This window comes from Saccostrea echinata, unplaced genomic scaffold (genome assembly GCF_033153115.1).
Source record: "Saccostrea echinata isolate AGI-Se365-2 ecotype Australia unplaced genomic scaffold, CSIRO_AGI_Sech_v1 ptg000043l, whole genome shotgun sequence".
In the NCBI taxonomy this organism is placed as follows: Eukaryota; Metazoa; Mollusca; class Bivalvia; order Ostreida; family Ostreidae; genus Saccostrea; species Saccostrea echinata.
In genome coordinates, this window is record NW_026889792.1 from 2,777,675 (window position 1) to 2,804,347 (window position 26,673).

At 35.1% G+C, this 26,673-nt stretch overlaps 4 protein-coding genes across 4 annotated transcripts; 2 read left to right on the forward strand and 2 right to left on the reverse strand.

Annotated features, from left to right (window-relative positions):
- Positions 1 to 1,889: 1,889 nt before the first annotated feature.
- On the reverse strand, positions 1,890 to 3,538 carry LOC133201286 (2-aminoethanethiol dioxygenase-like). Its single transcript, XM_061337084.1, has one exon. The coding sequence runs from the start codon at positions 3,516 to 3,518 to the stop codon at positions 2,829 to 2,831; it is 690 nt and encodes a 229-aa protein (XP_061193068.1). The 5' UTR covers positions 3,519 to 3,538; the 3' UTR covers positions 1,890 to 2,828.
- A 289-nt stretch (positions 3,539 to 3,827) lies between these two features.
- LOC133201359 (F-box/LRR-repeat protein 6-like) lies at positions 3,828 to 8,599 on the forward strand. Its single transcript, XM_061337174.1, has 10 exons — positions 3,828 to 4,096; positions 4,742 to 4,912; positions 5,089 to 5,275; positions 5,572 to 5,703; positions 6,031 to 6,144; positions 6,273 to 6,416; positions 6,569 to 6,672; positions 6,867 to 7,032; positions 7,734 to 7,891; positions 7,993 to 8,599. Exons 1-10 carry the CDS (start codon positions 3,942 to 3,944, stop codon positions 8,123 to 8,125), a joined length of 1,464 nt encoding a protein of 487 aa, XP_061193158.1. The 5' UTR covers positions 3,828 to 3,941; the 3' UTR covers positions 8,126 to 8,599.
- Positions 8,600 to 10,174: 1,575 nt separating this feature from the next.
- Positions 10,175 to 11,367, reverse strand: LOC133201360 (N-terminal Xaa-Pro-Lys N-methyltransferase 1-A-like). The gene is made up of 2 exons (XM_061337175.1): positions 11,209 to 11,367; positions 10,175 to 10,701 (listed from the first exon to the last, which is right to left on the reverse strand). Exons 1-2 carry the CDS (start codon positions 11,359 to 11,361, stop codon positions 10,192 to 10,194), a joined length of 663 nt encoding a protein of 220 aa, XP_061193159.1. The 5' UTR covers positions 11,362 to 11,367; the 3' UTR covers positions 10,175 to 10,191.
- A 238-nt stretch (positions 11,368 to 11,605) lies between these two features.
- On the forward strand, positions 11,606 to 26,093 carry LOC133201366 (exosome complex component RRP4-like). Its single transcript, XM_061337183.1, has 8 exons — positions 11,606 to 11,753; positions 13,032 to 13,136; positions 13,241 to 13,376; positions 16,309 to 16,374; positions 17,629 to 17,697; positions 18,129 to 18,305; positions 23,046 to 23,174; positions 25,784 to 26,093. The coding sequence occupies exons 1-8, from the start codon at positions 11,629 to 11,631 to the stop codon at positions 25,862 to 25,864; spliced, it is 888 nt and encodes a 295-aa protein (XP_061193167.1). The 5' UTR covers positions 11,606 to 11,628; the 3' UTR covers positions 25,865 to 26,093.
- Positions 26,094 to 26,673: the final 580 nt, after the last annotated feature.

Consider the following 26,673-nt stretch of genomic DNA (forward strand, 5'->3'; position numbering starts at 1 on the left):
TCACAATGGAAATATTCTTACTCATCCCACGGTAGTTTATGAGAAAACGAACTTTTTCTAATTTGCAAAGAATCTTTATTTAAGGAAAAATATTTGGAAATGTAATTATTGTGTAGATAATCAAAAAGGTAATTTTTACAAACTCAAACTGCAGAACATAAACTGCTAAATAATGGTACATCTTCAAGAATTACTTGCTCCAAGGAAATTCGATGTGCAGTTTTTGGAATAGTTGTTTATTTTTTTACCCGCACTCTCTAAAGAAAGAGCACTGTATCCTGGTCCATCCGTCTGTAACTATCTTCTTCCTCAAACCCGTCTTACATTCATCTTTTGAAATATACGAAAGCCCATTAAGGATACACCAAAGGCTTTTTTCAAGATTTTCAACAATTTTGAGATTTTTGGCTAAGAAAAAGAAGTTAATGCTTTATAATGCATGTAAAATTCTTGATAATAATGAAATGGTTTTCTAATTATTTAACAATAATGAAACATAAACACTACCACATGTGAATGTTCCGTTATTGAAGCTTCTGATTTGATCTGTGACTGCCTGCTCATGAAAGACGCAATAAATCACTGTGACCACTTGGGGAATTCTTCACTAGCCGCACAGAGGTTATCAGTAATTAAACTACAGGGACTCTAGACTTAGAGAAGGGGAACAGATCACTGAAGACCATAAAATAGGAGGTGGAGCTTAGCTCTTGCTATTTTGCCGGGAAATCTTTCTGATTCAGAATTGAACCTATTTTACTTCATTAAAAGCATCTAAATACAGAAAAGAACCTCCCAATCTTGTGAATATGCATAGGAAATATGGCTAAGTGACAGATATTCAAAGCTGAATCTCCAAGGTGTCATATATTCCTAGCTTTGGCAGATTTTGTTGTGTAATGGGTTTTTGTCCTCTACTGTAAAGTAAAATCAGACAGTTTGTGGTATTATTTCAAAGGATTCAGCTCCCTTATTTATTGACCAATTTCTCTGAAAAATGGAAGGATTGCTTCTCAAATGTGTGTTCAGAAAACCGTATCTCAGATTTTGATGTCCAGCTTAGTTTTGGAATTACTGAGGGAAATGTTAAATTAGGTTAATAAAAGTGCAACTGGCTGTAACTTTTGAATTAGAAGATTTATCAAAAATCTTAGATACAGTTTTTAAGTTCAATCTTTAATCTACCTTGAGGCAAAATGACGACTTTGAGGGGTTAAATACAAAAAAGTTGATTTAAAAAATATTTATACGCTAAAATTTACATAATATCTAAATAATTTTTAAATAAGTTATTAATTAAAGTTTAAATTAGGATAATTAAAAGTAAATTTAACAAGCTTTCAAATGATATATACTTTTATTATGTTATCTTTGATAATGAAAGAATTACATGCATATTAAATTCTGGCATTTGGAAACCTTTGGTGTATCCTTAAGCTCATTTTCGTAGGTTAAAATTTTTTTCGAGTTATAACACAAAACTTCAGCGAATAAACGCGTAACTTTCGCGTTATAACGCGAAACTCGCGTTATAACGCGTAACATTCGCGAATAAACGCAAAACTTTCGCGTTATCTTCATTCTGCTAAACGATCAGGAAAAAAAAAAATGCAACGCGCTAGAGTACAATGTATATTTAATTTTAGCACATCAATATTTCACACTATAATAGAGTATGTAAAGAACTATCTGTAAATCCTATATTAACACAATTGTTTTAATATACGATGTTTTTCGTGCGAAGGCAGACTATTAAGTATTTTTGCCTAGCGCTTACATATCGAGAAAGAGTGCTCGACATGACCAAAAACGATCATAAAAAAGATACTTTCAGTATCTTTTATATGAAAAAGTATAAGTTCCGTGGAACATTTTTTTTTTAAAAAAAAAAAAAAAAGGTCTTTTCAAATTTTACTCTTCTGCAAACACCGGATAGCATAAACTGAGTAACCTCTGTTTGATATAAATGCCAAAATCATGTCACATTTAAAGGAAGTGGAAGATTTAAAAAAAATCAAAGTAATGTGATACAACCTTCAACACAGCAATATAAGTAGAAATACAGAACAATGTCATAAGTCATGATAGTCACCATAATTTGCTATGAATCAATATATCTGTATTGACAATACATTAAAAAATAATTTCTTGTCATTAAGCATACCATAAATTCTACAGTTTTACTTTCAAATAAGAATATGACACTATTACATATGGTTAATATTTAGACTGGATCTCTAGAATAGAAAAAGAGAGCCTAGAACAGGAATTATTTAAAAATTATACAGATTTTTTTTTTGGGGGGGGGGGGGGGGGGAAGGGGAGGGGGGTATAAGGATGATGACCAAATTTGGAGTACATGATACAAAAGCAGTTTCAGAACAAAAGCAAGGCATCCAGTTGGACAAAAATTACAAGGGCATTAAAAATAATACCAGTAATTGGAATTTTTGAAGATAATTTCACACTATCTTATATTCTGCCTTTTGTAGAAAAATAAATCAAGAAATGATTATAGGACACCTCCCCAGAAATACCAATTCCTTGGTCTAGGTTCCCATGTTGTCCAAATATAATATAATTGTACTTCTTTACAGAGTTCAAAAGTAATGGAAAACAGTGAGAGGACATTTAAATTAAAATAGATCTATCCCAAACCCTGATGTGAAATTTCATCAACCCTAATATTATATACTTATGTAATGTATATAATGCCTTATTAAATTAAACATCTGTTTCCTTCACAAATGATGCATGTCAAAGAATAGATGTCAAATAAGGAAAGATGCTAAAACTCATTTGAAGGTTAAGATAAAAAGTTAACAAATCTAGATGTCATGTAGCGGTGGTCCTGTGTAAACTGAACTGTCACACCAAAAATCTCTCGGTTCATCAATTTCATTCAACCACTGGACATGTAAATCATTTAATTCATCAGTCTCCTCCAAAAGTGTATAATACTGACATGTTCTTGTCATAGTTTCATAGTCATACGGTGGAGCCAAAATGTCCAAGAACGCTGCCATATCACCAATGGCTTTGATTTCATGAAAATTACCGGATTCCGGTGTCAGAACGCAACATTCATCCTCCTCCGATAAACACGCACTGTCCTTTTTATTCACAGGGATTACATTAGAAAAAGGAAGGGTATTCATTTTCCTCCGTAATACGTCATCCGACAAAACCGCCCTACTATAGCTTTCAACTTTCATTTCTCCATGAATAGTTTTACATAGACCATACATCCCTGGATGATCATGGAGGGGCAACTTTGCGCCTTTTCTCATAACGAAAATGCCAACACTCATCACTTTGTCCTCGTACAGCTTAACATAAGTAACAGGTGCTTGTCTTCCCCGAAAGTTCGACGCATCGAAGTCGACATCGGATGCTCTGATTTGATTCAGAAGGGATTTAATTGGCGACAAGGTCCCTGCATCAACATTCACCCCTTTTGACAACTTAGAAAACGTCGAATGCGCAAGTTTTAGAACCTTTTGTATTGGAAATGCCATATTTACCAGATCAGATGGGCCCAGAATGCCCAATTTGAAAGTGAAAGTAAAATTAAGAACAGATTTTAGTAATCTGTACGTAAATCTTTCGTATTCATCAAAAATTGTATAGGATGATCGATCATGATTCAGTCGAATACCTTTAGGATTAAACTAACCATGCTAACATACAATCAAACTTAATGATGGGTCATTTGACCGTTTTAAAGTACGTGTTTATTATAAGGATTTAAAAAGGTTTGAATACATCGAATGTTTGCAAAACATTGTGCAACACTGACTGCCAACAGTCCAGAAACGGCTCAGAACAGTCTGAACACTGAAGAGTCTAGGCCCAAATGAAAAAATGTGCCAGAAGCCATAACAGGACATACAACTGTAAAATTAAAATCTTATTGAGCCGTTGAACTGAACGTGCAGAAAATGAAAAGGTGCAACAAAGGGATTCTAGGTATAAGAAAAGATCCAAAGAATCAAATTTTATTCTCTTTTTCTGCAAGAGAGGGCGAAGAATGGCCTTCGGATGATTCAGATTCGGATTTTGTACCATCAGATGAGGAGGATTTAAGACCAAAACGGTGTGTATATATATATCGTTTGATCCGTTCGTTGTTGCTCAATCTTTTTGTTGACTGTTCTGTACAAACACAATTTTATTTTTTTTTATCCAAGAGTTTATTGAGCTAAAATCTCAAGATTAAACAGATTAGGACCAATCGCACAAATAGGATATAATAGACCACTAAACATTACAGTGCCAAAAATGAGAAAAAAATATCGGTAAAATAAGTCCACATAAATATAAACTGAATACAATAACTTTTGGCAAGCAAGTTTTTCTTTAACCCTACAGTTTGTGAGTTTAGGATCTTCCGAGAGATCAATCTCCTAAACACTGGGGATACTGAAAAACTTATTAACCAAAAATTGCTTTTTAAGTATTTTGATGCAGATTTAAAGAATTATAGCTGAATGAAAAATCTTAATTTTTTGTACTGTAAATTTATATTCAGTTTGGGATATTATATCCTAATTGGACAATTGGTCTTAACCTGATTAAGCGTCCAATGTCAAGGTCGTTCTGGATTTAAAGTAACTTTTACTCCCATTTCTTACAGTCAGCAGAATGGACAATCATGAGGAAGAATTTATCTCTTATCACTTTACTGAGTATTCTATTCAATTCATCCAATTAAAAGTTTTAGCCATTAATTTGGTAATAGGAAAAAGAAGAAGAAAACCAAATCAAGTGAAAAACCAACCACAGAACATTTCAAGGAACCAAATAATTCTGTGAAGACAGGGAATGCATGTGCCAGCCTGCCTGAAGAAATATGGACTTACATCTTTCAAATTATTGTGAAAGGGATGGGCCCATTACCTTTTTTATGCAGGTTACTTTTTAACAAAAGAATGTAATTTTAAATCCAAGAAAAAAAGTCAGACCATTCAATGATTCTCTTTTTTTTTTGGAGTCAAGAGGTACCCTTAAAATGATTAATTATTTTATTTTATTTTTTTTTTTTGCCCTTAGAATTTGTTATTTGCAAACAAAAGTTCTTTTTTTCAGAGCAGCAAAAGTATGCAAGCTATGGCGGACTCTTGCAAGTCATCCATCTTTGTGGAAAAAGGTTGACTTATCATTTGGATGGATTTGTCCCAAAAAGGATACTCTGAGGTGGCTGGTCAGAGAGAGATTAACTCAGTGCACACAGGTTAATCTCACAAATTGGACCATAACTAATGACCAACTTAAGGTACTGATACTAGCTTTTGGTTTTACTCACAGAATATAATGAGATTCATGTATACTAGATAATAGTGTAAGAGATAAAGAGAAATGCATTCTATAAATGTCTGTAGCAGCTCACTCCACTCTGTTTTTATCATCTAATTATTTAATTGAGAATTTATCCATCCATTTTATCTCTATTTTTATTATCCTTTATACATTATTCTCCCAAAAAAGTGCTTTTATTCCATTATCTTTGTCATGAGTTTGTGAATTCCAGACTGGCATGACTGAAAATTCTACTTCCTCTCTTTCTTGTAGATGGTACTACAGAACTGTCCTGAATTAAGAAATATAAATTTATCTCGCTGTAAAAAATTATCTCAGGATGGATTTACAGCCTTGGTAGATAACTGTCCAAGATTACACAAGCTGGATGTCTCCTTTACAACAGTAAGTTGTTTTCTGTTTAATTAACAAAGTAGTCTCTAATATATGTTTTACATTCATAATGCATAATAATAAAATTAGTGAAACATATTTGCTTTGTAAAATTTGAATTTTGCATAATAGATGAACTTTGGTATGTTGAACATTGAAATCTCTAATACCATGGACAAGTCAAAGTTTTTTTTTACTTTTTTTACATGATGTATTTTAACCCCAATATCTGAAATCCTGGGGTATCTAGAAGTTTTTTTGCTTGGCCACACCAATTGTTACTAAATTAGATTTTTACGTACACATTTCCTTTCTTACATTTTCATGTGTATTGAACAGATTAGTGCCAATGCAATAAAAGAAATTGTGGTAAAACATGGATCTCAACTGAAAGAACTACATTTAGGAGGAAACTACTATGTAAACTTTTCAGCTCTTGCAAACAGCCTATTTGTAAGTTCACTAATTTTCAGAGCATTTGTGCATAATTTTATTAGCTATCATTTTTTCATGTGTGCAGTGTTGCAGTGAATGGAAAAGTTGTTCCCCTTGAATTATAAACAAACATGTTTATCTTCTAGGAAAACTGTCCCAATGTAGAGGTATTAGATGTATCCAACTGTCGATTTTCAGGAGATTATGAAAGCATTAATGTGCAAAAGTTTCAGATAGGCTGTCCAAAATTACGAATCCTTCGAATGGGGAGTTCTAAATTCAGATTAAAGGTACTGTAATCTTTGTTTAAATAAAATGAGAAAAGTTGCAAAATTTGCATTAGCCTAGCACAAACTTACCCTAAGAAGTTAAATAAAATCATAATTTTGCTCTTTTCTTCTGAAAGATAACTATAATGATTAAAGGCCTTGTTTTAAAACAGAAAGGGAGTGGAGACCTGACAGGATTTGAAGAACTAGAAGAGCTGAGCTTGGGATGCATAGACAGGAGTAAAAGTGGTGGAATCAATACAGCTTTTGTATATGAGTAGGTTTCATTTAAATTTTATATTCTCACATGACGAGGGTCTTTCTTTTGAATTTTAGAAATACTGGGTACCCAGTAATCCGTTTTAAACTGTAACACCAGTGACACCTCATATGCCAAGGAAGAGTGCTTGCCTTTTACATTTCATATTACATATAGATAAATATATTACTCATTTATTGTTTGAATTTCAGTATTCTAGTAAAATCTTCCAAGTTAAAACTGTTGGATCTTGGAGGTTGCTGGAACATGGAAGACATGTCCCCCCTGTTGGGCCTCCCTTTCACTGAACTTGAACAGCTCTATCTCTCCAGTTCTCCAATAAGTCTCAATTACCTACTGGGACCTCTATTGCAGAAGGTAAGTGTGAAATGTTAACAGTCTCAATAACATAATGGGGTCTCTACTACAGAAGGTTAATCTGAAATGTAAAGAGTCTCAATTACCCACTGGGAACCTCTACTGCAGTAGGTAAATGTGAATTGTATAGAATCTCAATTCCTTACTGGGGCCTCTACTGCAGATCTGAAATGTAAAAGAGTCTCAATTTATACCCACTGGAGGCCTCTACTGTAGAAGGTAAATGTGAAATGTAAAGAGTCTAAATTACCCAGTAGGGGTCTCTACTACAAAAGGTAAATCTGAAATGTTAAGAGTCTCAATTACCCATTGGGGTCTCTACTGCAGAAGGTAAATCAGAAATGTAAAGAGTCTCAATTACCCACCAGGGGCCTCTACTGCAGAAGATTAGTCTGAATTGTAGAGTCTCAGTGTATTAAGGTAAAGTTATCCTAATTGCAGTATAGTATCTTCTTTGAGCATTATATACTTATTCAAGGAGCTCCTGGGTTTCCTCAAAAAGCAATTCAAGTTTACTGTGAAAACATTTATTACTAATTTTGTTCATAACATATTCATTAATTTACAAATTGCTACAAATATTACCAGGGTTTATATGAAACTTTCCGAGTCTTGACACTGGGGGTTTAGTATGCGCATGTAAACAAACAGGTTTAACTTAAATGATCATGTTCATTTAGATTTGTGTCTATTTTACCCAGTGTAGCTTGAGCCTTAGAATTCTGCACATTGATAAAAACATCTTCAAGGGAGACTCTTTAGTCACTGCTCTACAAGAATTGTTCACCCCTCAGCGTGGTGCTAGTGTTCTAGAGATGGTGAACGCTGCAGAAACAAACATTAGTCAAGCCAGTGTAGAGTGAGTTTAGACACAAATAACCAGTAAATCAACAAGTCCGCATATAGCTTTTAAAATATGTAGTTAATATCTTTATATTATCTTTATATTTCATCTTTCAGAAATATTCTGAGACACTGTGGGAGACTTCACTACATCAATCTGTCATCATGCCGTGCTCTTCCCAGAGGAATAAAGCGCGAGTACAAGAATACAGAGATAAAAGTACTGAAGTCATTCTGTGGCATCAAATGAACTATCTGAGTGGTAGATCGCTACTACAGGTCCTTTCTAACAGTGATTACAAAATCAGACACTTTTTAAGAGTGATTTTGAAATCAATCAACAAACTTCAAGTCTTGATAAAGTTTGCTAACATGTGAATAGATGAAGTTCAAAGAATTCTGTATTAAACTCTTAAGACAATTACAGTTTAAGCAGATGGAGTCACTCAGGAATTCCCATTACCAAAGACTATATTATTTTGGTACAGACTGTTGATCATCAGGTAGAATTACTCAGGTATTCTGTTAAAATTCAGGAATAACATTAGTCCGGCTGGAAATGTTGCTCAAGTACAAGATAAATTTTTATCTGGTGCCTGATAAATGAACAAAAGTTATTCTGTATGATTATATTCTTAACAGAAATATTTTATATACCGTATTTTAACTTTAGACCTTTACATTAATATAGATATACCTATTTGTTCTTGAAGCAGTACATGTACTTGGTTATTGAATGAATTATAAAGGGTATATTTTTTATGATTCTTTATTAAAATAAAGACATTTGCATAAGTTTTTCCTCTAATATATCAAAGTTTGTTCAAATGATGGCCTTGTGGCTAGGATAAGGCCAGTGTATGGTGTCAGTTACATCTCACCAGAATTATGAAAATAATACATGTACTCGATTTCATTCATTGTCTTCAAATGTGTTTGGTGCAGGTTTGATTCTTAAGTACTGTAATTTCTATGGTGACCAAACTTGCATGGATGATGCATCTAAGGATGCAAGGATGCACACTACCAGATATGGCTATGATGTTGAATCTTACTTGCATTTTCCATATGATTGAACAAATTTTCTGGATGATTGAACAGGAGTTTTGAAGCAAGCTAGTCCATTCCTAAAATCCTACATAGACCCAACTTGTATAAATGTTTTATCTAGGGATGCTTACTACCAGAATATTTGCTAGGTGTGAGACTGCCTTACTTTAAAAAGTGAGCTATGTAAATCTTTCATTACCTTTGTTTCTAGCTGGCACTATTTTTATACCCCGTCCTTGGGTAAACTATAACTTCATAATGGAAGAACATTAAACAAGTTATTTTGCAATAATGGTTGGTCTGATGAACTTTTGAAGCAGTGGGTTTATTTCTGTATCTATAAATGTAAATAATTTAATTCCTTTCTTTAATCCTCACAATGGTTTGTTCATACAGTGAAAATATTTACTGTATAAGGCACTATACTAAATTTCAAGTTGGACTATCTCTCAGGTTATGCACAGAGTCAAGACCTTTCAAACTGGAATTGTTAATACAACTATGAAACTTCAGGCATCCTATACTGAGCAGTCCAGCGTACCTGAAGACCAATGTACCTGATATTGTCTCTGATTTCACTGTAACAACTACTGTTGAAGTACTTATTTCCCTGTAGTATTAATTCATGCTATGAACGCGGTCACAAACTTTTCGTGAAAATTTGTCCCAGAGTACTTTTAAAAGTACATTTAAGGCGTATAATGGCAATCTAAGATATCTGCATAATTTTCTACCCGCTGATTGAGCAGAAATTGTGAATCCGCAGAATTTTGACCCCATTGAAAAAAGTACTTTAAATTTCTGTATACCCTTTTAATTATAGTAAGGGAATGCAAGAGTGAAGCTAGATATGGCCAATGGAAAAAATATGAATTATCTTCTCTGTACAAACAGTGTTCGTTGGCCAGTAGAACTAATGAATGGATGTAAGAGAAATGAGGATATACTGCTCAGTGTTCAATAAAGATGGAAAGTGGTGTTCTACATAAGTCAAAATTGAAATGTTTTATTTATGTCAGTTAAATTGAAATCACGAATTCTTTGGTGTTGAATCTTATCTACATGTATTAGGTAATACAAATGTACATGTATTTACCAAATAATTAGTACTGGTAAATATACATGTATATTGATTTTGGTGCTCCTTGATTTCTCTGCTATTGGCCATTGCAGTACAACAGATTATATACTGTAGATATGCAAAAATACACAGTACATTCTAGTTTAAGTTAGTATTATCACTAGGTAGTTCTTAGTACAACATATTTATTGTAATGCATACATGTAAACATCATATAATCCTTTGGGAAAGCCTTTCTGCTTTTCACACTTGAGAATTTTGAGTCCTGACATGGAAATCACTTTGTCTAATTCAGCACGTGTTCTTGTGTAACTGCTGTCCAGCTCATCAAACTCTCTCTCCTGTCCTGAAATGTTCTCTTTTAGGATAACAATACCATTTTTGGCCAGACCTAATTGACACCTTTTAAGAAAGTTGAGCAAGTGTTCATCAGTCAGGTGCCCCAGTACCCACTGAGTCCAGATCACATCATAGGAGCCTGGTTCAGGTGTAAAGTTCTGTAGTCCTGAACAGAAGAGATTGTCCACACGTGATGATTCTTCTCCAATAAAAGACCGTGCTTCATCTAAAAATTTCTGATTAAGTTCCACCATGTCTACTGTTTTGAATATAGGTAGCAGTAGTCTCTTTGTTATCCTCCCTATTCCAGCTCCACAGTCTAAAGCCCTTGTCATCTCAGTTTTTCCACCTCCAATCTGTTAAAAGAATTTCATCTGTTAAAAACAAAAAAGTAGCCCTGGGGCCTGGGCCTATTCAATCAATAAAGCAAACAAGAAATGATGTTTTATCATAATCCTGCCTTTGAGATAGTCCAGGCAATCAAAAAAGCAATACAGTAAAACACGCTTATAACGAAGTGCCAGGGACAAACGATTTTACTTGTTATAAACATACCTGGTTATATCCATTAAGTTAACAAAGCCACAGGAAATAAAAATCACTTCGCTGTAAGCGTCAATTCATAATAAGCGTGTTCGCTATAAGCGTGTTTTACTGTATTATTATGTTATATAGCTTTTCTGTTACTCCATCAACAATAACAGGGGCAATAAACCGACAAGAGAATATAATTATTCAATGCATTTCAATCAATATTTTTCAAAATATTGTATTCGTTAGACATGAACTCCCACTGAACAACACTTGAACTTCAAGTTGAACTGGTAAGTCTACATCAACCAGTCAACATGGTAAAAACTTACCACAAGTAACGGGCGAAGAAACGCGTGTGATCCATTGATGTCTGTTGGTGAAATTTTGGCAAATCCTCCCAACATACCATCAACAGTTGGCGTAATTCCTTCCCAATAGTTTTTAGCATCGCCGTAGAACTTTTCTTCATCATCGAGAGACATGTCTTCAATATTTTGGGGATTACAGATATTTGACAACTTGATCAATAGTTAGCCGACACATTAATTTTATTATACTTAATGAAACTTTGAATACTAGGCCCATGTTATTTTTGTTTTTGAGATATTGTTCTAAAGTTCCCATCTAATCAAATTTATGTTCACTTTATGAAGAAAAAGCAATAAATGTTTAGAAATTTGAGTCCGAAATATTCTATGAAAGAGTTATCAAATCTTTAGAAATAACGAGGAAGTTCGAAAAATCTCTGCATGATGGACATTAGAATTAGTGCTACCGGAATCCAAAATAACCGAAAAAAGCAAACACAAATCGATGAAATAGACAATCTTGTTTCCCCAGGAGATATCATTACTTCCGACACAGGATTTATGCGGTATGTTTCCAATGCAATTCTTGCCATATTTACAGTATAGTAGATCTATCGAAAATCATCATAGGGTATTTATCATAGGGCATTTATTCAGTTATTGTGCTTGTTTCTTGGAGTGTTTTTAATACCACACAAAGGAGGTTGTAAAATATTCTATTTTACTGGCGCTTTTGATTTTCATTTGATAACTTGTTTTAAGGATGACGTTTACTCAGGTTTCAGAAGACAGAAGGGAAATTTTATAAAGTACAATATGTTAAATCAAAAATTGTTCTAAATGGATAAAATAACCAAGTTTTAACTCAATATCAATTTAAAAATTTAATATTTTATTATTTTAAGAAAAAATGCAAGAACAAAAGTCAATATATGGTAATGCAGAGGAAATTCGAACTAAATTTTTAATTTTTGATACAAAATTTTATTTCTTGCAATATCAATTACAAAGTAAAGGTTACATATATTTTTAAACATCATTTTGCAAATATTATATGTGTTAAAGCTCATGAATTATTTCAAATAATTGAATGCCATGAAATAAAGAAATTCAAAAATATGACCAAAAAACATTCCAGACAACATATCTCATTAATTTGATCATTGACCTCATATAATTTTAATAACATTAGAATAAGGGCAACAAAACTAAACTGAGGCAATGAATAATTTAGAGTTCTAAGCATTCAGATTTTTGTAATATTAGATTAAAAACGGGGAAAAAATAGAAATCTGACAGAGGAAATTCGGACTGAAATAAATAATAAGTTTATGGCCCAAACTCTATTCTTTTATTTATATGAAGCAACGCTGTTCCATTCCTATTATATTTCATTTTTTTTAAAGAGTTTTATTGCTTGTAATATTTTGTGAGTAAAGAAAAACTGGTCATAGTGTGAAAAATTGAGGTATTTTCCGAGAAATACTCAGGGGTACGGAAGCGTATTAGGGCCGCAGCAGTATCTTTTATTAATTTGTTTTAACAAATTACTAATTTGTTATAACAGATTACTAATTTGTTATAACAGATTACTAATTTTTTATAACAAATTATCAATTTGTTAAAACAAATTACTAATTTGTTAAAACAAATTACTAATTTGTGAAAACAAATTACTAATTTGTTATAACAGATTACTAATTTGTTATAACAGTTTTCACAAATGCATAATAAGAACAGCAATAATTCACATGCCTCCTAGCTGTGCATTATCTTAAATCTTTCACTTCATGCATATTTTATTGCGGTTGAATTCATTATTTATTTCGGTATTTTTTTCACAGAGGACATGGTACTTACAACTCAGAAGATGATAGGTTGCTCGCCTCAGTGGCTGGGGTCGTGGAACGAGTCAATAAGTTGATATGTGTTAAACCACTGAAAACAAGGTGAAGATCTACTCAACTGTCACAAACAAAATATCTCTAAGAACAGATTTTTTCTGAATTATTAATAAGTTTGTTTAGAAATGAAAGCAAAATTTCCCTTTCAGATACAATGGAGAGATTGGGGATGTAGTTATAGGGAGGATAATTGAGGTCCAGCAGCGTAGATGGAAGGTGGAAACCCACTCCAAACTTGACTCTTCTCTTTTGTTGTCATCAGTAAATTTACCAGGAGGAGAATTGGTAAGGTTGTCACTATCGGAGAACTGATATAAAGGTTGACTGGTGGAGAACTGGTAATGTTGCCACAGGTAGAGAACTTCTGTGTACATGTGTCTACATGATGTAGGGGTTAATATATGAGTAGTGCTCCATTCCTTAAAAGTAATGGAGCTGATGCCCCGAAGAGGCTGAGGCCCATTGCTTTTAAGGAATGGAGCACTACTTGTATATTGATCAGCTTAAAATCCACTGTGGTTCTCACTGATGGAGAATCTATCAAATTAATTACGGAAAAGTTACATTGTTGAGTATGTTCTTGAGAAGCAATTAAGTCTATACCGTAGTAAAAAAAATACTTGAAAGGTTATGCCACCCATGATTACCTGGTAGGATTGAGTCAATTTATTGAATTATGAACAGTGGAATATCATGCCTATATAGATGTAAGAGGAGCACATGGATCCTTTTTGAAAATATTTTTTAAAATGTACCAGCAGTGAAGAGTTTTTGAATAACTGCTTTTTGGAGGTCTTGAAACATAATAAACCATTTTTAGCTCACCTCGACGAAGTTGAGATGAGCTTGTGCTATACCCCTGGTGTTGACGTCGGCGTTAATGTCGGCATCCCGGTTAAAGCAGGGTTAGAAACTCCCTAAAATTACAACTCGCAAATAATTGCGAGTACCAAGAAAGTGAACTCGCAATTTTATGAGACTACTCGCAATTTTCATATAAAGTTAAGTTTATGTAAATTAAATATGTAACTTAAGGAAAAAGTAACTACTGTACAATACACAAAATACAACTACAGTGTGACTTTGTTAAATTACTGATTTAAATCAAAATCATTGTGTTCTGTCATATTATATAATTTTGCTATAGTTTCAATGCAAAAAAAATCAACTCGCAAGTTTTTGCGAGTTACCTAATTTTTAACTTGCAATTTAGGAATTCTAACTCGCGTTTTGCGAGTTGTATATAGTGAATTTCGAACCCTGTTAAAGTTTTAGGAGCAAGTCCATTCCCAAGGAATTATAAGCCCTACCTGGACCAAACTTGCATGGATGATGCATCTAGGGATGGACACTACCACACTTACTTCGGATGCTGGATCTGACCTAGATTTTCCAGATGATTGACCAGGTTAAAGTTTTTGGAGCAGGTCCATTCCCAAGGAATTATAAGCCCTACCTGGACCAAACTTGCATGGATGATGCATCTAGGGATGGACACTACCACACTTGCTTCGGATGCTGGATCTGATCTAGATTTTCCAGATGAGTGACCAGGTTAAAGTTTTTGGAGCAGGTCCATTCCCAAGTAACTATAAGTCCTACCTGGACCAAACTTGCATGGATGATGCATCTGGGGATGGACACTACCACACTTGCTTCGGATGCTGGATCTTACCTAGGTTTTCCAGATGATTGACCAGGTTAAAGTTTTTGGAGCAGGTCCATTCCCAAGTAACTATAAGCCCTACCTGGAACAAACTTGCATGGATGATGCATCTGGGGATGGACACTACCACACTTGCTTCGGATACTGGATCTGACCTAGGTTTTCCAGATGATTGACCAGGTTAAAGTTTTTGGAGCAGGTCCATTCCCAAGTAACTATAAGCCCTACCTGGAACAAACTTGCATGGATGATGCATATAGGGATGGACACTACCACACTTGCTTCAGATGCTGGATCTGACCTAGATTTTCCAGATGATTGACCAGGTTAAAGTTTTTGGAGCAGGTCCATTCCCAAGTAAATTATAAGCCTTACCTGGATCAAACTTGCATGGATGATGCATATAGGGATGGACACTACCACACTTGCTTCGGATGCTGGATCTTACCTAGATTTTCCAGATGATTGACCAGGTTAAAGTTTTTGGAGCAGGTCCATTCCCAAGTAAATTATAAGCCTTACCTGGATCAAACTTGCATGGACGATGCATATAGGGATGGACACTACCACACTTGCTTCGGATGCTGGATCTGACCTAGATTTACCAGATTGGTCACTAGGTTAAAGTTTTTGGAGCAGGTCCATTCTCAAGGAACTATTAGCCCTACCTGGACCAAACTTGCATGGATTATGCATCTGGGGATGGACAATACCACACTTGCTTCGGATGCTGGATCTGACCTAGATTTTCCAGATGAGTGACCAGGTTAAAGTTTTTGGAGCAGGTACCCAATTATAAGCCCTACCTGGACCAAACCTGCATGGATGATGCATCAAAGAAAGAACACTACCATACTTGCTTCAGATACTGGATCTGACCTACATTTTCCAGATGAGTGACTAGTTTAAAGGTTTGGGAGCAGGTCTATTCCCAAGTGATTATTTAAGCCTTACCTTGACCAAACTTGCATGGATAATGCATCTAGGGATGGACACTACCACACTTGCTTCAGATGCTGGATCTGACCTAGATTTTCCAGATGAGTGACCAGGTTTAAGTTTTTGGAGCAGGTCCATTCGGATTCCCAAGAAATTATAAGCCTTACCTGGATCAAACTTGCATGGATGATGCATCTGGGGATGGACACTACTATACTTGTTTCGGAAGCTGGATCTGACCTAGATTTTCCAGATGATTGACCAGGTTGAAGTTTTTGGAGCAGGTCCATTCCCAAGAAACTGTAAGCCCTATCTAAACCAAACTTGCATGGATGATGCATCTAGGGATGTACACTAACTAACCTGCTTCGGATTCTGGATCTGACCTAGATTTTCCACATGAGTGAATTTTAGCCATATTTTAACCAAATTAGCATGGATGATGATGTATCTAGAGATGGAGACTTCCAGACTTGTTTTGGATTTTGAATCTAATATTGATGGATGTACACTAACTAGGAAAAAAATATGATGTGAGATTTGCCTTACTTATAGATAACATTCGTCGAGGTGAGCTTAGTAATCTTTGATTACCTATGTTTATTTTCACAGAGAAGAAGATCTGAGGAAGATGAAAAAATGATGCGGTTGTACTTAAAGGAGGGAGACTTGATTAGTGTATCCTAATAGATGGAAATTATAGAGATGAAAGTAATTAAATTCTGGAAAGAGTACTGAATGTTTCAACACTATCTTGTAGGTGTACATGAATATGTTTAGATCTATAAAATTATTACTGGTATTTTAACGGAATTGAACTTAATTAAGAAACTGTATCAGGATTCAAGATACCAGTGGTTCAATGTTCTCAGCATATTTGCAGTTACCTCCAAACTAATTTCATAGTATTTATATAGTCAGTGTACTGTACTTCACTAGATCTAAACTTCAGTTTGTAATCAATTCAAGCATTCCATTAGGTCAAAACATTTTATTTACATGTATTTATTGTTCATCAGTACTTTATTGACTTTTTTCCTGGGAGTAAATGACTTGCACCCTATGTTGTAATTGAAATATTCTCATTTATATGTCAGATATAATTTTTTCAATGTCCAAAAACATAAGTTTTATAGCATAGTGTATAGAAAGTCTTTTATATGGGGAGAAATTGTAAGTTATGTAGAGACTTAGAGGGGTAATACGGAAATATATGGGGTTCTTGAAAAATGCATATTACGTCAAGCTAAGTATGCATTTTCTCAAGGACCCCATACATTTCCGTATTACCCCTATAGGTGTCTACATAACAAATTTATCCTGTCGAAGAATTTTTAATGAAGTTTTTAATGAAATTTTTAATGAAGCAAATCTTTCAGTAACAATCATTTACATTGTTCATGTTGTTTGATGTTTATGTGATGTCATTTATTAGGCTTCTTGCATGTTCAAATGAAAACAGCGTATTGAATATGATCTGGACAGAATGGCATGTGGAGAGGGTATATTGATTTGATATGTGGTCAGTAGGTCACAAGGAGGGGGCATATTAACAATATAATGCCGGTAGTCAGCATAATATGGTTTTATACAGTTGTGGCGGTCAAACAGGTTTGATCGCTGGTGGCCAGATGGCTCAGTTGGTAGAGCACCTGACTGGAGATTCAGGGGGCCTGGGTTCGAATCCTGGTCTGGTCCGTCGCATTTTTCTCCTCGCCTGTTACATTTGTGCTGTATCATGACCAGGAAGTGACAGGTGAAAGACCTGCTAGGGAAGAGCCTGGGTTGGTGTGTTCGCATTTTTCTCCTCTCCTGTTGCACAGTATTCTTCTTGACCAATGAAATTTCAGAATTTTTTTCAGAGGCAGGATAATTCTTTAAATACAGCGAGTAAACAAATATCATATATATATCCTTGACCTTAGATATCAGGCAGAGGTTCAATCAGTGTTTGCTGATGGTTCATTATCACTGCACACCAGAAGTCTTAAATATGGAAAGGTAGGCAACTATTAAATACCCATGTACAACATATTGATAAACTTGATCCTGTAGCATTATATTAGATCCACTGAATCCATTAATATGGGAAATGTCTCTGTAAATACCCACTTTGTTTCGAAGAGATGCAGCATTGAATTATAGAGGATGCTGTAACTATCTGCCTTCTATTTACAATTCACTCTGTATTATATTTTGAATTTTCAATTCTCTGAATAGATTATCTTAGTCATACAATCAAACCTCGTTATCTCAAACTCAATGGGACTGAGAAAAAACTTCGATATATCTGAGGATTCAAGATATCAGGGGTAAAATACTTAAAGATTAAGTGGTTGGGACTTCCAAATCACTTCAATATATCCATGGTATTCGAGATATCAGTGTTTGAGATACCAAAGTTCAACTGTATTTATGTTTTGAAACCATAGCTAGGACAAGGAACCCTAATTCATGTCTCTCCCTCACTGATTAAAAGAAGGAAAACCCACTTTCATCACCTGCCTTGTGGGGCCACTATTATTCTGGGTAACAATGGATTTGTGTGGATCTGTCCCACAGAGACTGGGGAGATGGACCAAACAGGGGGATACCAGCTTAGTATGGAGGTAAGGATGATAACCTACTGTACAAATGAAGAATAACAGCTTAGGATAGAGGTAAGGATGATTACCAAGTGTATGATTGAAGGATAACAACCTAGTGTAGAGGTAAGGATGATAGTCTATGTACAACTGAAGTATAACAACCTAGTAAGGAAGTAAGGATGATAGTCTAGTGTAGAACTGAAGGATAACAACCTATTGTAGAGGTAAGGATGATAGTCTAGTGTAGGACTAAAGGATAACAACCTAGTGTAGAGGTAAGGATGATAGTCTATGTACGACTGAAGTATAACAACCTAGTAAGGAAGTAAGGATGATAGTCTAGTGTAGGACTGAAGGATGAAAACCTAGTATGGGGGGTAAGGATGATAGTCTAGTGTAGGACTGAAGGTTAAAAACTTAGTATGGAGGTAAGGATGATAGTCTAGTGTAGGACTAAAGGATAACAACCTAGTGTAGAGGTAAGGATGATAGTCTAGTGTAGGACTAAAGGATAACAACTAAGTGTAGAGGTAAGGATGATAGTCTAGTGTAAAGATGATAGTCTAGTGTAGAACTTAAGGATAACAACCTAGTGTAGAGGTAAGGATGATAGTCTAGTGTAGGACTAAAGGATAACAACCTAGTGTAGAGGTAAGGATGATAGTCTAGTGTAGGACTAAAGGATAACAACCTAGTGTAGAGGTAAGGATGATAGTCTAGTGTAGGACTAAAGGATAACAACCTAGTGTAGAGGTAAGGATGATAGTCTAGTGTAGGACTAAAGGATAACAACCTAGTGTAGAGGTAAGGATGATAGTCTAGTGTAGGACTAAAGGATAACAACTTAGTGTAGAGGTAAGGATGATAGTCAAGTGTAGAATTAAAGCATAACAACTTAATGTAGAGGTAAGGATGATAGTCTAGTGTAGGACTAAAGGATAACAACCTAGTGTAGAGGTAAGGATGATAGTCTATGTACAACTGAAGTATAACAACCTAGTAAGGAAGTAAGGATGATAGTCTAGTGTAGAACTGAAGGATAACAACCTCGTGTAGAGGTAAGGATGATAGTCTAGTGTAGGACTAAAGGATAACAACCTAGTGTAGAGGTAAGGATGATAGTCTATGTACGACTGAAGTATAACAACCTAGTAAGGAAGTAAGGATGATAGTCTAGTGTAGGACTGAAGGATGAAAACCTAGTATGGGGGGTAAGGATGATAGTCTAGTGTAGGACTAAAGGATAACAACTTAGTATGGAGGTAAGGATGATAGTCTGTTGTAGGACTGAAGGATAACAACCTAGTATGGAGGTAAGGATGATAGTCTGTTGTAGAACTAAAGGATAACAACCTAGTGTAGAGGTAAGGATGATAGTCTAGTGTAGGACCGAAGGTTAACAACTTAGTATGAAGGTAAGGATGATAGTCTAGTGTAGGACTAAAGGATAACAACCTAGTGTAGAGGTAAGGATTATAGTCTGTTGTAGGACTGAAGGTTAACAACTTAGTCTGGAGGTAAGGATGATAGTCTAGTGTAGGACCGAAGGTTAACAACTTAGTATGGAGGTAAGGATGATAGTCTGTTGTAGAACTAAAGGATAACAACCTAGTATGGAGGTAAGGATGATAGTCTGTTGTAGGACTGAAGGATAACAACCTAGTATGGAGGTAAGGATGATAGTCTGTTGTAAAACTAAAGGATAACAACCTAGTGTAGAGGTAAGGATGATAGTCTAGTGTAGGACCGAAGGTTAACAACTTAGTATGAAGGTAAGGATGATAGTCTAGTGTAGGACTAAAGGATAACAACCTAGTGTAGAGGTAAGGATGACAGTCTAGTGTAGGACTAAAGGATAACAACCTAGTGTAGAGGTAAGGATGATAGTCTATGTACGACTGAAGTATAACAACCTAGTAAGGAAGTAAGGATGATAGTCTAGTGTAGGACTTAAGGATGAAAACCTAGTATGGGGGGTAAGGATGATAGTCTAGTGTAGAACTAAAGGATAACAACCTAGTGTAGAGGTAAGGATGATAGTCTAGTGTAGGACTAAAGGATAACAACTTAGGGTAGAGGTAAGGATGATAGTCTAGTGTAAAGATGATAGTCTAGTGTAGAACTAAAGGATAACAACCTAGTGTAGAGGTAAGGATGATAGTCTAGTGTAGGACTAAAGGATAACAACTTAGTGTAGAGGTAAGGATGATAGCCTAGTGTAGGACTTAAGGATAACAACCTAGTGTAGAGGTAAGGATGATAGTCTAGTGTAGGACTAAAGGATAACAACCTAGTGTAGAGGTAAGGATGATAGTCTAGTGTAGGACTAAAGGATAACAACCTAGTGTAGAGGTAAGGATGATAGTCTAGTGTAGAATTAAAGGATAACAACTTAATGTAGAGGTAAGGATGATAGTCTAGTGTAGGACTAAAGGATAATAACCTAGTGTAGAGGTAAGGATGATAATCTAGTGTAGGACTAAAGGATAACAACCTAGTGTAGAGGTAAGGATGATAGTCTAGTATAGGACTAAAGGATAACAACCTAGTGTAGAGGTAAGGATTATAGTCTGTTGTAGGACTGAAGGTTAACAACTTAGTATGGAGGTAAGGATGATAGTCTAGTGTAGGACCGAAGGTTAACAACTTAGTATGGAGGTAAGGATGATAGTCTGTTGTAGAACTAAAGGATAACAACCTAGTATGGAGGTAAGGATGATAGTCTGTTGTAGGACTGAAGGATAACAACCTAGTATGGAGGTAAGGATGATAGTCTGTTGTAGAACTAAAGGATAACAACCTAGTGTAGAGGTAAGGATGATAGTCTAGTGTAGGACCGAAGGTTAACAACTTAGTATGAAGGTAAGGATGATAGTCTAGTGTAGGACTAAAGGATAACAACCTAGTGTAGAGGTAAGGATGACAGTCTAGTGTAGGACTAAAGGATAACAACCTAGTGTAGAGGTAAGGATGATAGTCTATGTACGACTGAAGTATAACAACCTAGTAAGGAAGTAAGGATGATAGTCTAGTGTAGGACTTAAGGATGAAAACCTAGTATGGGGGGTAAGGATAATAGTCTAGTGTAGGACTGAAGGTTAACAACTTAGTATGGAGGTAAGGATGATAGTCTAGTGTAGAACTAAAGGATAACAACCTAGTGTAGAGGTAAGGATGATAGTCTAGTGTAGGACTAAAGGATAACAACTTAGGGTAGAGGTAAGGATGATAGTCTAGTGTAAAGATGATAGTCTAGTGTAGAACTAAAGGATAACAACCTAGTGTAGAGGTAAGGATGATAGTCTAGTGTAGGACTAAAGGATAACAACTTAGTGTAGAGGTAAGGATGATAGTCTAGTGTAGGACTAAAGGATAACAACCTAGTGTAGAGGTAAGGATGATAGTCTAGTGTAGGACTAAAGGATAACAACCTAGTGTAGAGGTAAGGATGATAGTCTAGTGTAGGACTAAAGGATAACAACCTAGTGTAGAGGTAAGGATGATAGTCTAGTGTAGAATTAAAGGATAACAACTTAATGTAGAGGTAAGGATGATAGTCTAGTGTAGGACTAAAGGATAACAACCTAGTGTAGAGGTAAGGATGATAGTCTAGTGTAGGACTAAAGGATAACAACCTAGTGTAGAGGTAAAGATGATAGTCTAGTATAGGACTAAAGGATAACAACCTAGTGTAGAGGTAAGGATTATAGTCTGTTGTAGGACTGAAGGTTAACAACTTAGTCTGGAGGTAAGGATGATAGTCTAGTGTAGGACCGAAGGTTAACAACTTAGTATGGAGGTAAGGATGATAGTCTGTTGTAGAACTAAAGGATAACAACCTAGTATGGAGGTAAGGATGATAGTCTGTTGTAGGACTGAAGGATAACAACCTAGTATGGAGGTAAGGATGATAGTCTGTTGTAGAACTAAAGGATAACAACCTAGTGTAGAGGTAAGGATGATAGTCTAGTGTAGGACCGAAGGTTAACAACTTAGTATGAAGGTAAGGATGATAGTCTAGTGTAGGACTGAAGGTTAACAATCTAGTATGGCAGTAAGGATGATAGTCTAGTGTAGGACTGAAGGATAACAACCTAGTGTAGAGGTAAGGATGATAGTCTAGTGTAGGACTAAAGGATAACAACCTAGTGTAGAGGTAAGGATGATAGTCTAGTGTAGGACTAAAGGATAACAACCTAGTGTAGAGGTAAGGATGATAGTCTAGTGTAGGACTAAAGGATAACAACCTAGTGTAGAGGTAAGGATGATTGTCTAGTGTAGGACTAAAGGATAACAACCTAGTGTAGAGGTAAGGATGATAGTCTAGTGTAGGACTGAAGGTTAACAACTTAGTATGGAGGTAAGGATGATAGATGATCATACAGAATTATATGGTTTTTATGGAGGTAAAGATTATACTCTTATTCATATTTTATTTTTCTTTGTTATAGATTCTCTGAGGTCAAAAGGTAGTTGGGAAACATTGAACATAGGATACATGTATTTTTCTATAAGTTGTTGAATTTAAAGGTTTCAATGGTTAATGATGAGCAAGGCATGTGCCAGATACATGTGCTTATTATGCAAGAATTACTTGAACCGAATTGAATAGTCATGCAAGCAATGAAACATTTCTGTGTAGTAATTTTTAGATATATTGTCATCATTTAAGAATCATAAATTGTGTCTTTTTCTCATAACACAAATAACATTGTTGTGATTACCTTGGATTAATAGCACTAGTTGACCTCCATATTTCAGCCTGTACAGAGATCTGACAGAGAAGCGGTTGCTAGGTTGCGGAACTGTATCCAGCTTCTGGCTGCCCACAAAATGCAATTGTATGACACCAGTGTACTGTATACTTATGAAGCATCCCTCAACTTTCAGGTAAATACATGTATAAGGAATTCACTAGTTCTGCAGAGACCAGAAGAGCTTATGCTTTGGTAAGGAGTCTGTCTATGTCCTTTGTAAACTATATATATTTCAAACAGCTCCTGTGTGTACAGTTTAGATCTGATTTCAGTAATACCTGAAACAAGTGGTCTATAACAAAATATATTATAGAATTATTGCTGATTTTGAGGTCAATACAATGATTTAGCCACCTGAGGAGTACAATATTCACCGAGCCCGAAGGCCTCAATTCAATGTTTAAATGATACAAACTCATTAAGCAGTTCATGCGATCTTACTTGTTTACATTTGCTGAAGTTGTAGCCAAATGCAAGGAGAGAAGCAGGGTTAAATAATCATTACCAGTCGTATTAATCTGAAATTTTTAAATCTACTTTAGTTGCTTTGAAAAAAAGGAAATTATGTCAGACTCTTTTATAGGATCGATTTTGAAAGGGGGGGCATTATGAGGGAAAACTGACAGCTGAAAAAAATCTGACTAGTTCTCATGAAAAGAGAATTCTCTTAAATTCAAATTTTGTTTGGGGGTTGGGTTGGGGTTATGGATGGGGGATTAAGGTCCATTAGTGGGGGACCAGCCTTTCAATGAATATTTTTAGTCTAAATTAAAAGTAAAAATTTTACATTCAGAAAAAAAGTGTTTTGGGGTGGGGACCTCCCCCTGCACCCCCCACAAAGCCAACCACCCCACCCTAAACTATATATTCCCTAATGTTATGTTCACCTGAGTGGAAATTGGTAGCAAGTGAAATAGCTTTCCAAAATTATTTGTATCAATTTGGTATTTCCCTGTTCTATTTTTAGACCAATGTAGAGAAATAAATCCTTATATTCACCTAGAAGGTCATGTGCAGGTGAATATAACATAGTATTTTTTCTACATTGTTGGATCTCAGCCAATCAGAGAGATAGGTATTATTCAATCATATAATAAAACTATTTATTGTATGATTCAAGGATTCCTAGCTGAAATCCAACATTCTAAAAATCAAAAAGTTTTGCATGTATTCACATGCAGTTGACATTCCAGGTGAATATAACATTTGATTTTTAGGTCAACTGAGTCTGCTATCTGTTTTTGTCTGTTGTTTGTCTTAATATTTAAACATTTTCAGCTTCCTCTCTGAAACCACTAAACATATTTCAACCAATTTTACCATATGGCATCTGTGAGTAAAGGGGGACAAAAATTATGAATTTCAAGGTCATTGCACTCCAGGGGCCTTAGGGGTAGGGCTAAACCATCAAAATTAATAGAATATTTTAAAATCTTTTTCTGTACTCCTGGACATCAAGCAGTCAAACTATGTCAGGATTGTAATAAGCATTAATCCCTCTAACAAAATGTAAAATTCATGGCCCTAGATCAGGGATTCTGGAGTTAAGTTGGGCTTCTATTGATCATATTGTAGTAGATTTCACTTTTGGCGATTCATAGAATTAAAGGTATTCAGTTTAACACAGTTTAACATATTATACTTTGGCTATCGATGGTCAATTGTCAGTCAAGCATAAAAAATATCTATTGGTCACTTTCATTTCTTTTATTCTCTTGGCTATTTAAATCATAACAGACCTTTAAATTATCAGTAGTGTATCTACTCAAAGACTAGGGTTGACACCTGTTCCACCTAAATCAGGTATTACATAATTTTCAGTATTATTGCATGTTTATAGTCATAATAAATTGTTGAAAACTTAACAATTTGTTTTATTTAAGGAAAGTTAACCTTGGTCCAGAACAGTTATATTTCAGAACGAACCTGGGTGAAAATGAAATTATTTTAGAGTGGGAATTGACTCCTACAATATAAGGAAAAATCATTTATTCTTTCAAAAACTTTTTCTCTCCCCCTGTATATTAAGCAGTCAAACTAGGAGCATTATTATGATTAGCAAAGTTGCCTCTTCCAAAAATGTGCAATTTATGGCCCCTGGGTCAGGGGTTCTGGTGTTAGGGTGGGGTTCTGTTGATTATATAGTGAAAATGTATTAATTCTTTGAAAATCTCTTTGTACATTAAATATTTTTCAAGGACCAAGAGAGGAAAATGTAAGGGAGAATGAGATGGGTTTACTACTTGTGCTCAAGCACTAATGTGTAGTCTGCTTGGTGACAGTGACAAATAAGAGTGTATTAGCACTAGTATGTACAGGCAAGTAAATGGCTAAATATGATACGTTACCGAGTACTAGACTAAATACTTTGTTGATACCAATTTCTCTTGCTTTGTGGCAATATACAAGTATCTTCATTTGTCGGTTTATTTTGTTTTATCTTCAATGGATCCTTTATAGTGATTTACTATACTCAGGTGACTGTTAAGGCCCTTGGGCCTTTTGTTCTACAATGGAACAAACATGGTACTTCCAAATTAATATAAAACCAATGAAATTCCACACCTCACATGGTGTTTACATAGAACTTCAACAGATGTAAACAACCAAGAAAGATCTTTAAATAATATTTGCTGGTTTTTAGGTCTTACACCTTTGATTTGGTTTGATACAACTGTGCACTATTTTGAGATCAAACCAGTAGAGTTACCATCTGATCTGGATGTCTTGGTTTTGTTACAGATAAAGGACATTTTGAAGCCAGAGATTGGACTAGAAATCCTTGATCATACTCGGCAAAGACTAGAACTGGAGGGTACCTGATGACTCATTATCCTTATAATGGCAGACGGTGGTAGTGGACCTAAGACAATCCCTGTTTTAAACAGGACTCTACTTCAGCAAGCTGTGTTCTAAAAAAAAACCCACATATAATGTGAATGAAAAACTTCAAGAGACATTAAAATTCATATCAGCAATATTGTACACAGTGATTTTTTACATTAGGAGTGAAAGAAATTGTAATTCTGCAGATGCAGTTTTGTTAATAAAATAGCTGATTCTTATTTCTTCTTAGTTCAGCATTTTGATACAGGGTTTGTTGACATCATTTATGTACACCTTTGACATCTATGTACAATTTGAAGAACAGGAACAAAATGAATTTGCAATGAAATACCCATTTGTGTAGAAAAGTTTTACGGACAGCTTTGTCAAATTTGTCAAAGTGGCATTTTGTATAAAGCTGTTCCCAGAGTGATAAACTATTTAACAACTTTTCGGAAAAATCTAAATTTCTCCTTGCAAAACTTTCTGATTTTTAGCTCACCTCGATTAAATTCCTAGTAAATATGTTTACCTGACCAAACTTCCATCAAGTTCCATGAAATCCGATGATTCATCTAGGGATGCACACTACCAGACTTGCTTTGGATGTTGGATAAATTGACCTAAATTTTCCAGATGAGTAAACAGGTCTGTCATACCTAGACCAATCTTGCATAGATAATGCATCTAGGGATGCACACAAGACTTGCTTTAGATATTTTTTGAATGATTGAATAGGTCAAAAGTTTTACAGCAGGTTCATTCTTAAGTACCTGTAAGCCCACTATAAATGAAACTTGCATGGA